The sequence below is a fragment of the Aptenodytes forsteri genome, unplaced genomic scaffold (genome assembly GCF_000699145.1).
Source record: "Aptenodytes forsteri isolate BGI_AS27 unplaced genomic scaffold, ASM69914v1 Scaffold679, whole genome shotgun sequence".
NCBI lineage: Eukaryota > Metazoa > Chordata > Aves > Sphenisciformes > Spheniscidae > Aptenodytes > Aptenodytes forsteri.
In genome coordinates, this window is record NW_008795924.1 from 1,851,131 (window position 1) to 1,862,489 (window position 11,359).

General features: G+C 59.7%; 1 protein-coding gene across 1 annotated transcript; it reads left to right on the forward strand.

Annotated features, from left to right (window-relative positions):
• The first annotated feature begins 377 nt into the window (after positions 1-377).
• AMOTL2 (angiomotin like 2) lies at positions 378-6,441 on the forward strand. Its single transcript, XM_019473574.1, has 10 exons — positions 378-703; positions 842-1,365; positions 2,826-3,060; positions 3,595-3,739; positions 3,893-3,985; positions 4,653-4,948; positions 5,055-5,347; positions 5,458-5,669; positions 5,836-5,991; positions 6,302-6,441. Exons 1-10 carry the CDS (start codon positions 446-448, stop codon positions 6,358-6,360), a joined length of 2,271 nt encoding a protein of 756 aa, XP_019329119.1. The 5' UTR covers positions 378-445; the 3' UTR covers positions 6,361-6,441.
• The last annotated feature ends 4,918 nt before the right edge of the window (positions 6,442-11,359 follow it).

Below are 11,359 nucleotides of genomic sequence, written 5' to 3' on the forward strand. Positions count from 1 at the left end.
CCCCGGGGCCGCCTCGTCCCCCTTCCCCGGGCCGCGGTTCAGCGCCGGTCCCTGGGGGAGGTCCCGGGTGCGTGGGGAGCCAGCACCGGAGCCAGCCCCAACCTCCGAGCCAGCCCCAGCCCCGGCCCCAGGAGCCAGCCCCGGCCATGGGTGTGATGAGAGCGCCAGTACTCAGCCACGACAGCGAGGAGGCTGTGTCCGCACTCCCACCGCCACAGGCTCCTGCCTGGCCAGCACGTCCCAGCCAGCTCGCCAGTGTGCTGAGCGGGATTCCTGGAAAACAAACCCTTGTCGATGAGGGTCTGTGCTGCGTCCTGCCTGGGCCAGTTCCCAATTCTGCCTTCTTTTCCCCGCACAGGTGCTTTGGCGTGGCTGGTTGCTGCTAAGGTCCCTGAGGACGCCCTTCTCGGGTGGAAACGTGGCTTTGCCAACGGCGCGGGCAGAGATGAGGACAGCGGAGGACTCAAATGGGACGGTCCTGCACCGCCTGATCCAGGAGCAGCTGCGCTATGGGAACCTCACGGAGAACCGCACGCTGCTGGCCATCCAGCAGCAGGCCCTGCGTGGCAGCGGCGGTAGTGGCGGTGCCGGTGGTGCCGGCAGCCCCCGCTCCTCCCTGGAGAGCCTCAGCCCGGAGGAGAGCCAAATGGTTCAGCAATCCACACGGCAGGAGCCCCAGGGCCAGGAGCATCACTCCGACCACGTCTACTTGGAGAACAGCGTTTATCGGCTCTGCCAACCCCATAGTGGCGGTGCCGGTGGTGCCGGCAGCCCCCGCTCCTCCCTGGAGAGCCTCAGCCCGGAGGAGAGCCAAATGGTTCAGCAATCCACACGGCAGGAGCCCCAGGGCCAGGAGCATCACTCCGACCACGTCTACTTGGAGAACAGCGTTTATCGGCTCTGCCAACCCCAGCACAAGGGTGAGGAGCTCCCGACCTACGAGGAGGCCAAGGCGCATTCCCAGTACTATGCCTTGCAGCGGGGCAGCCAGCAGCCTGGAGGGGCCAGCCTGGGAATTTGGGGTGAAAACAGTCCGCGCGGGGCCGAGAGCGGCACCCGACGCCCTGACGAGGGGCTGAAGGACCTGAAGCATGGCCATGTGCGGTCGCTGAGCGAGCGGCTGATGCGGATGTCGCTGGAGAGGAATGGGGCCAAAGCACAGAGCCCCATCAGCGCCTCCCACAGCTACCCTCAGCTCTTCCGCCACCACCAGCTCACTGCCCTCCGAGGGCAGCACCCCGAGGGGCTGGAGCCACGAGGACCCCCCCCGGAGTATCCCTACGTCATCCCATCCCAGGACGCTTACCTGGCCGAACCCCAACCCTGCTCCCGGGAAGGTCCTGGATTTCAGCATCCTGAAATCAGGTAACCTGCAGCCCCTGGGCCCTGCTTTTGGGGTGCCCACTGGGTGCCTCCCAGCTGTGGTGCCCCAGAAGCGGCCAGGATGGATGCTCAGAAGATGTGGGATGTGGAGAGCAGTGGGGGGCCTGGGGCAGCTGTTGCTGATCCCCTTGTCCTTATGGGGCTGGATCCAGCTCAGCCTGCAGGGATCTGTGGGGATGCCTCCAATCCTCTCTTTTCCCCAGTTTCCCCCATCACAGTTGGTTTTTTCCAACTGGTGATGAAAATCCCGTTGCCTCCGCAGACCCTGCCCCCTCCCCATGTGCTGGGAGGATTTTGGGGTTAATTTAGGAGCTGGAACCAGCTCAGGAAATGGCTAAATTTAGAACAATCATGGGGCAGGGTGGAAGGCAAACACGTTCCCCACTCCGTGGAAACCCACCCCAGTTTGCCCCCAGTTCTGCAGGATTGCTGCCGAGCCGAGCCCAGGCTGGTGCGGGGCAGTTAGCAGAGGCAATGAGCAGCACCAGGCAGCTTTCCCCTTCCCTTCAGCAGCTTGACGCCTCTGGCAAAGCCCCACGTTGTCTCTGAGAGGGCCACGGAGAGGTCTGGGGAGCCCGGAGATCCAGGCATTGCCTGGCATTTGGGGAGGGCTGGAAGCAACTTCTTCCAGTCCAGAAAACAATGGGAAGAAGGGAATTGGAGGCTCGATGGGAGGACGCACGCTGCTCCCAGCCCTGCTGACCTATCCAGGCAGAGAGCGATAGCATCTCCGGCAGGAAAACCTTCTCCTTCCAGGGAACAAAGAGGGGAAGGGGAGCCGCGAGGAAGATGTATTTATTCTTCCTCGCTCCTATATCATCCCGCAGGAATGCAGGCCCTTGGCGGGCAGCCCGTGGTGGAGCAGGGCTGGGCCGTGCACAGCCACCCCACTTGGGGTATTCAAGGCGGCTGTGGGATGTCGAGGAACTTGGAGCGGCTGCGTGAGGGGTGGTGGGGCTGGCCCTGCTCCTCCGAATATGGCAAGGACGTATTAATAGTTTGGTGGTGAGAAGCCGTGCCAGGAGCCCTCGCTTTGCCCAGAAAACAAGGAAAAGGGGCAGCGCTGCCGGCTTCCAAGGTGCATCCTTTGCCGAGCTGTCGTCCATCTGCAGCATCCCCAGCAATAGAGTGGGCCTGGGGATATGGGAGCCCATCCTGACCCACCAGCCAGGTCCTGGAGTTGTCAGGTCAAGGCATCCCTGAGAGATGGGGTTTATTTCGTGTTCGAGGGTGCTTGGGTGAGCATGTTTTAGAAAGCAAACGCTTCCCAGCTCTGAAAAGCAGGATAGGCGCTTCCTGCCTCCCTCCTCCTTTGGGGTGACCTGGAGGCACCAGCACCCGCTTGGCCCATGGGTTTGGAGTGGTCAGTGGCACGCTGGAGATGCAGTCGGCTCTCCCGCCCTGCCAAGCCCCTTGACCATCCCTCTCTTCCCTCCCTGCAGGGTGCTGCCCACCCATGTCCCCACCACTTTCCTGCCGCCATCGGGTGCCCTGTGCCCAGGCACGCTAGGTCCCGCCAGTGTGGAGGCACTGGTGAGCGTCCAGGCGGTCTCGGCCAGCAGCCGCCTGGCCCGGGCAGACGCAGTCCTGCGGGAGAACGAGAGGCTCCAGCGGGAGAGTGAGAAGCTGCGGCGGGAGCTGGAGAGCTGCGCCGAGAAGGCGAGCCGCATCCAGAAGGTAAGCAAACAGTGGCAGCCCCATGGCCAGGGCTTCATGTCCCCCCACCCGGGGGGATGCTCAACCAGCTGCTGTGAAAATTCACCCCCTTTAGCGTTTTAATCCCTTCTCCCCTCCCTCCGGCAGCTTGTTCCCCTCCAAGCAGCTGTGTTTTGGCAGCGTGGCAGCCGGGATGGGGGAGAAGGAGCCCATTCTCCAGTGACCCCCTCCCTCTGCCTGTCCCCCTCATCCCCGGCCACCACAGAAAGCCCTTTGTGCAGCTGCGTACAAGGGGCGGCTGTTCCCCACCGGCCAGGCTACGGTGAAGCCAAAACCTGCGGAGGGACTCTTCTGCAAGAAGAAAGGCAGAAAAAATCAGTTTTTCCCCCAAAACGTACACTGGGGGTCAGTCTAGGGGGGGTCCCATGGGTGCGCTGAGCTCCTCTGGCAGCTTGGGTTGGGCTGAGCAACCCGGGTGAGCTTTGGCCAACGTCTCCCTTTCCTTTCCTCATTCCACAAATATCTAACCCCAGCCTGTCCCTTCCTCTGCCCCAGCTGGAGAGCGAGATCCAGCGCATCTCAGAGGATTATGAAAACCTTGTCAAGGCGTCTTCCAAGCGGGAAGCCTTGGAGAAAGCCATGAGGAACAAGAGAGACGGCGAGATGCGACGGCTCCAGGACTTTAACCGAGACCTCAAAGGTGAGGGACCCTCCGTGTCCCCATCCCCGTGGGCGCTCTCTGTCCTCCGGCTTTTCCCTCTGGGTGTTTCCACGGGAAGCCAGGCTTCTCCCACTTCCCCTGGCTGAAATCTTGTATTTAAATCTTAATTGGGTTTAATTGCCTTTGGACCAGAGCGGTTGGAATCGGCGAACAAGCAGCTGGCCAGCAAGACCCAGGAAAGCCAGGAGAGCAACCAGGGCAGCGTGGCCAAACTCCTGGCACAGAGTAAGTCTCCGGGGATGCCCGTCCTCGCCCGGCTCCCTGTGGCATCTGTGAGTGGGATGGCGGGGCTCAGCACGCTGCCTTTCGGCTGGAGGAGGAGGAGGCGGGTGGCGGGCGGCAGCTCTGGCCCTTCCCCGGGGAGGATGGAGCTGCTCTTGGCGCTGGACTCGAGCCATTAATCCCGGCCGGCCGGCTGGCGGCGTGACCCACATTCTCCGCATTCCTGCTGCCGCGCCGGCTCTTCCAGCACCGAGCCCACACTCCCACCCCGCGCCAGCCCGGCCCTTCTCTCTCTCCTCCCTCCTATGCCTCGCAGCTGCGCAGGCTTGGGCTTTTTTTGGGGAAAATATACCTAAAGCCATTATTTTAGCAGAGAGACATGGTATTGGTTTTAGGTGGGAGGAATCACGTCCCCTTCCCTAAGGTGGCTGGATTCACGCCAGGCAGCTTTTACCCTTCATGAGCCAAAATTTAGGCTGGAACGTGGCAAATGTAGGCTTTCGTCCATCTGCCCGAGTGGCTGGGATGTCCCTGGCCCCCATATACCTTGTGTGCTGGGAGAGGGATGGCACAGCCACATTTTGGGGAGCAAAGAGCCCCCATGGGGCTTCGTGGACCAGCCTTAGGGTGGCGAAGCCTCCTCGTCTGAGGCTTGGGGGCTCTCTTGCAGGCTATGAGCACCAGCAGGAGAAGGAGAAGCTGGAACGGGAGGTCTCCCTGCTGCGCAGCGCCAACGAGGACCAGCGGCGGCGGGCAGAGCTGCTGGAGCAGGCACTGGGCAGTGCCCAGGCACGGGCGGCCAAGGCGGAGGCCGAGCTGCGGAAGAAGCGGGCCTACGTAGAGAAGGTGGAGCGGCTGCAGGCAGCCCTGGGCCAGCTCCAGGCCGCCTGTGAGAAGCGCGAGCAGCTCGAGCTGCGGCTCCGCACCCGCCTGGAGCAGGAGCTGAAGATGCTGCGGGCTCAGCAGGTGGGTGCTGGTGAGACATGGCAGTGGGTGCTGGCAAGACATGGTGGGTGCTGCATCCTCCCAGCACCTCCTCATCCTCTCTTTTGGGATTTTTTTTCTGCTGCAGAGGCAGGCGGGCACCGCGGGCGGGGGGACGCCGGAGCTGAGTGCTCACACACTCTCTGAGCAGCTGAGGGAGAAAGAGGAGAAGATCCTGGCCCTGGAGGCTGACATGACCAAGTGGGAGCAGAAGTACCTGGAGGAGTGCACCATGCGGCAGTTTGCCATGGATGCTGCAGCCACCGCGGCTGCCCAGCGGGACACCACCCTCATCAGCCATTCCCCGCGGCATTCCCCCAACAGCAGCTTCAACGAGGACCTCCTCCTGGCCAGCCACAAGCACCAGGAGATGGAGAACAGGTAGGCCCACCTCGCCGGCAAGCTTGCGCCGTGGTCTGGCCAGGCAGTGCCTGCATCCTCCTCCCCTACCTCTGGCTCCTCTCCCAGCTTCTGCCTCTTCTCCTCTCCAGGTTAAAAGCCCTTCACGCCCAAATCCTGGAGAAGGACGCCGTCATCAAGGTCCTGCAGCAGCGCTCACGGAGGGACCCCAGCAAAGCTCTCCAGGGCTCCCTGCGGCCAGCCAAGTCCGTGCCCTCCGTCTTCGCCGCCTCTGCTGCCCTGAGCTGGCCAGGGGCTGGCCAGAGTGACCGGTTGGCCGAGGGCAGCTCCCGGGGCAGCACAGGTAAATAGAGGCACCTGCCCGTTCCCTGCCTTTGCTTCGTGGCAGGGAGTTGCCTGCAATTTCTCCTGAGGTTTTGGAAGTAGAGGGACTGGGGAGGGGGGGTTTCTCCAATGAGCCATAGGGACCGTCCGGAGGAGCTGGCAATCCCTAACGGCGTCTCCTCCAGCAGGCAAAGCCACTGCCGAAGGGACAGCAGCACCCGCTGCCCTCCCCCTGCCCTCCCACTCCAAGCATGGCAGCAAGGATGGCAGCACGCAGACGGACGGGGTGGCCGAGAGCAGCGGCCAGGGTGAGGGCACTGAGTGCCAGGCCGGTTTGCTGGGTGAGTCCCCTGGGGATGGCACGGGGGAGAGCTGGGGATGCTCCAGCACATGGGCTTGGCATCCAGGAGACGGGCTTTGCACAAGCATTGATGATTTTTTAAGGCATTTTAAAGGCCCCAGTTGAGTCTGGTGGGTTTGAATCCCTGCAATCACTCATTGCTTTTTTGTTTTTAAGGCGCAGAGCTTTTTTCTTGAACACCCTGGGGGGAGGCTGGACCAGCGGTATGCTTGCTGCCGGCCCTTTGGTGGGGTGGGTGCCATGCCGATGCTCTTCACCTCTCCTCCAGCTCTCACCTTCTTTCTCTGTAGAGAGCTCGGCCGCTGCCAGAGCCCTGGACCTGTCTGACATGGTGGAGATCCTGATTTAAGGCCACCCAGGGGCTGCACACTGGCCCCTCTGCCCTCCCTGCCTGCTGCACAGGCAGAGCCGCCCTGCCTGCACCTGCCTGGGACAGAGGAGCCTGCGGGAAGGAGGACTGAGCCTGGAGCTCAGCGGCATCCCTGCGGCTGGTGGCTGGAAGGCCACTGTCCCCACTCAGCACCTGCATGGGTCCCCAGCTGTGTGGGGAGCACTGGAGCCCCGGGACCCCACAAGCGGCGGTGGGGGCTCACGACCCTTCTGTAAATACACTTGGGTTTTGTACGACGGAAGCAAATGTATTTATCGTTTCTGCCTCTTCTCCTTCCCGAGGTGGGGGCTTTCTTCCCATCCCCTTCCTTGTTGGCTCCATCCTCATCACAGCTCCAACCCCATCCCACTCCTGGGTCTTGGTCATCCACATCCACTGAAGCGCTTGGACTCCAACTGGAATTTCCCGCTCTGCTTGCCCGAACTGTACCCACAAGCTGATGTCTCTGTGCAAGGGCAGAGCCGGGAGGGATCCTCCGCAGGTCCCATTGACTGCCCGGATCCACGTGGCCAAGCAGAGCGCCGGGAGCCCCAAACCTCCATCATCTGCATCTTGCCTCTGGGTTTTCAGCACAGGGTGGCAGTGAAGCAAAAGAGAAAATGGTAATTGAGGGAATGAAAGGCGGAGGAGAAATCCCCTTGAAGCCAGAGGTGAAACACTCGGAGTGAACTGAGGACGGCTGATGGAGGCAGTGGGACGTGCTGCCCCTCTTGTGGCTTCATCCCACTGCCACATCCCCTGGCTACTGGCAGGGGGGCTCTGCCCCCGCCCGTAGCCAGCGCTGACATCTCGCTCCTCTGAGCTCAGACACTTCCCGTCCTTGCCCTTCGTGTATGTGTATGTATATGTATTCTGCCCGTAGCCAGCGCTGACATCTCGCTCCTCTGAGCTCAGACACTTCCCGTCCTTGCCCTTCGTGTATGTGTATGTATATGTATTTTTTTTCTTTCTTCTTTAAACGTGTGCATTTGCTGGACAACTGCATTTTTTATTTTTCTCTCCCAGACACGTAAAAAATGCGTTCGGTTCTCGTGCATTGTTTACAAGGTGGAAAACAAACAAACAAAAAATTATGAAAGAGGAAAAAAAAACCCCACAACTTAATATATTTTATATTAATATTGGTATTTCTTTTTAAGTATTTTTTTTCGTGCTGTGAACTTTTTTTTTCCCCTGCCAAAGACGATGAGTTCTTGTTTGTGCGTTTTAAGTTATCTTAAGTATTTAAACGTAAACCTGGCTGTTTCGTTATGCCGCCCTATACCGAGATTGCTGTAGCATTCCACTTGGTATAACAATATTTTAATAAAAAAACCCCAAATATTGATCCACAGGCACTCTTTTTTCCCATGTGATGGGGCGAGACGGAGGTGCCACCAGGGGGAAGGGGTCTAGGGGTGGTGACCCCCTGGCTGAAACATTGCCCTTCCCAGCTCCAGAGGGCAGCAATTTGGGAGAATAAATGGTCAAGAGCATCTCTGCATTCCCCAAAATCCCACTGGGATCCCATTTCCCTCACCTCGATTGGGGGAAAAGGATGGAGTTGCCTAGAAATGTCGATGTAGTTTCCTTCCTGCGTGTAGTGCTCTGGTAAGTCCATCCTGGTGGGATCCTGCCCTCCTAAGTCCCCCCTGCAGGGACTCCTCAACGGCATCTCCAAGCACAGCTGGACCTTCCTGGTCCCCAACGTCCCCCGTGGCTTTGCAGCCACCTCCAAGCCCTTCCCACCCTGCTCAGCTCCTTGGTCTTCTGGAAGACCAGAAGTTCTCCTGGTGTTCAAGCTAGGGTTGCCTTAAGTCTTCCACAGCCATGCCGTACTGCTCCCCAGCCCTTCCCCTGTGAGCTTCTTGCTCACTGCTGTCATTTGACTCTTATTTTTAATAGCTGTCGCATTAATGCTTCCAGGGGGCATCCCTGGGGACTCTGCTCTGGCTGCCTGGGTGCTGGCAGCCTGGCTGGAGCCATCACCAGCCGGGCTGGGGCTTTCCCTTCTGTGCAACACTTGGCATTTATTGGCAGCTCATTTTTTTTTTTTTTTTTTTTTTTTATCCTGCTGTCCCTGGGGACTAGGAGATCTTGTGCAAGTCTCTGCAATGGGCTTTAGCTCAGATTATGCAGAACAATGGCATAAGAAACCAGCTTTGCTGCCAACTCCTCCCTGGAAGGTGGCTTAGGACTCCATTGAGGATCACTGATCTTGGTGGGACTGCGATGCTGAATGCCGGCTTAGTTCTACCCTTCCCACCCAGGAACCTAGAAGGAGCGTGGCTGAAAATTTGGGGCTTCCTGTGGCTGTGGAACAGGTCTACAGCCCTGCAAGAGCAGGTTAGAGAGACTCAGAGCAATGGGAAGCTCGGAGCTGGGCTCCTCCTTCCACCCATGGCTTCTCCTGGGTTTTGCAAGCAGGGAAACAAGCTCCCCCTGTGCACAGGGCATGTCTGAAGGGAACCCTTCTGCCCTCAACAAAACAGGGCCAGCGATGGGGAGGACTGGGTGGGAAGCTCACAGGGAGCTGCTGCTGCTGGGAATATGTCAGGGGGTCCCGGCAACCCCCAGCCAGGGGCCGTACCTGCCCTGCCTCCCCCAGCTTCTGCTGCCCCAGAGCTGCAGGCAGCCGCCCGGGAAGGCTTGCAGCATTCCTGGCATACCGCAGCTCTCACGCCCCACGCTTTATTTACCCAAATCCGGATGTGGAGCGGCCTTGTGGCAGGTCTGGCTGTTTGCAGGCAGCTTTCCGGGTGCAGGGATTCAGGGAATGGGCTCCTGTTGAGAGCTTTGCCCACTGCTTGGCCACCCTCTGTCCTGCCCATTGCCCTCTGGACCCCCATCCCCAGGGCTTTCACAGTCTCCGGGAGCCAGAAAACGGGGGAGCACAACCCTGTACGAGTGAGGTGGCAGAGAAGCGTAAAAAAATGGGAAGGGAAAGGAAAACCCCAAAGCCCATCTGTGAAGGCGGGAGTCGGGCTGTGGGGAGAGGATGCCCAAGCCTGGCAGGTTGGGGCAGGAGGTCACGGCTCCTCCTGTTACGCCCCCAAGGATGCGGCAGCAGTGCCCAGATTCGTTTGTTTTGGTAGGGTTGCTTTTCAGCCAGAGCAACAGTCTGATGGAGCCCCACACCTTGGCGCAAGGAAGGCTGGTGTGGGTGTGTGTTATCACCCGCTTTATCACTCTGTCATCACAGGCATTTCCCTCCGCTCTTTCTGCACTGTCTCACCGGGTTTCACCATCAGCATTGCTCAGACCCACAGTCCTTTACCCCATGTGGGTCCTGCTCAGGCCAGGACATGTCCCTGTCCCTGTGGCACAGTTGTCAGTGACTCTTTTGCTGTTTCAGCTGAAATACCATGCAGGAACCAAACCTCCTGCTCCTGCTCCCATCCCTGTGTCCGTGATCTCTGTGTCCTTGATCCTTGTGTCCCAGCATCCCTGCGTCCCTGCATCCTTGATCCTTGCGTCCCTGTGTCCCTGCATCCCTGTGTCCCTGCGTCCCTGTGTGCTTGATCTCTGCATCCCTGCATCCCTGTGTCCTTGCACCCCTGTGTCCTCAGCCCTTGCATCCCTGCATCCCTGCTTCCCTGTGTCCTTGATCTATCTCTGCATCCCCATGACCCTGCATCCCTGTGTCCTCAGTCCTTGCATCTCTGCATCCCTGTGTCCTTGATCTCGCATCCCTATGTTCCTGCATCCCTGTGTCCACAATCCTTGCATCCTTGCATCTCTGTGTCCCTCTGTCCCCATGACCCTAAGACGGGGTGGCTGGAGATGTCTGCAGGGCTGCTGGCTGGGCTGGCGCCTGGATGCAACACCTTCTGTGGGCTGCACATCCACAGCCCTGGAGAGATGGAAAAGGGCCAGTGGGCTCTGCTCTGAATGCCATCACTGTCACCCTGGCGGCTTTGAATGAGACACCCTGTCCTGGGGCAGCAGCTCTCTCGCGGGTGAAAGGGAGGTGGCTCGTCTGGCCTGGGGGCTGTTCGGGGTGGGATGGTCCCTCCCGTGGTCACCGCTGGTCAGGACAAGGCTGAGGATCTTGTTGGGGCCCCGTGGCTGTCCACTAAATCCCATTCCCAGCCAGGAGCACCTCATTCCCCTGGTGCCACACCACAGCAGCATCTCTGCAGCTTTGGTTCCTGCTTTTCCTCATTCCTCCTTGGAGCCTGGAGGTTGAGGCTTGGTTCTTGGAGCATCCTTGGAGCTTGGCAGGTCCTTCATTGGCCCTCGTCCCTCCTCGTCCTCTCCTCCTGCATCTCTTCTCCTTTTCCACTTGCCAAATGCAAGAGCTGGACGGTGAAAGACAAGCTCATCACAACAACCTTATGATGGAAAACAGCTCTTTGAAAAACCAAAAAATCCCCACCAGGATTTGGGCAAAAGGGAATTTCACTCCCCTTCCAAATAATCCTGATTCTTGTAGGGGAAGGTTGGTGATGCTGCGGGCCAGCCCCGCAGCTGGCTTCCTAGCAAACCAGTCAGGCAAACCGCAGTGCTTTCTCCTGCCTCAAGTCCCAGCTTGCTCCTCAGGCCGGCAGGAATGAAGCTCTCCCCGCTGGGCCTGCTGAACCCTTCCCTTCCCCCTTCCTCCCTCCCTCGCCCCACCGCCTTCCCCGGGGGCTCTGCTGGACACCCAAGCTCATGGGTTCTGTTCTGTGCCCAGGGCTTGTTGGGGGGCTCTCCCCTGGCTTCCTTCTTCTGCGTGGCCAACGCTCCCCCGCCCCAAAGTCCTTGCATCAGGCTTTGCATTCCGTTGCAGTTATGAGCCACCTCTAAGATGCCCCCTCCATGCAGAGCATTGTGTAGCAGGCGCTGGAGCAGAGGAAGGACCCGCGGGGTGGGGTGAGTGGTGTTATTTAGGGGAGATGCACAACCCCGTGCACACAGGGGTGGCTATGATTCCCTCCGGGATGCTCCATGCACCAGCCGTGGAGCAGCGCGAGCATCCTCCAGCACCCGGAGCTCC

Bases quoted from the DNA above. Each gene is read 5' to 3' on its own strand.
- AMOTL2 (XM_019473574.1), top strand. From the start codon at position 446: ATGAGGACAGCGGAGGACTCAAATGGGACGGTCCTGCACCGCCTGATC. The intron at 704-841 runs GTCTACTTGGAG...ACACGGCAGGAG, and splicing joins AGGAGCATCACTCCGACCAC to CCCCAGGGCCAGGAGCATCA. The intron at 4,949-5,054 runs GTGGGTGCTGGT...TTTCTGCTGCAG, and splicing joins AGATGCTGCGGGCTCAGCAG to AGGCAGGCGGGCACCGCGGG.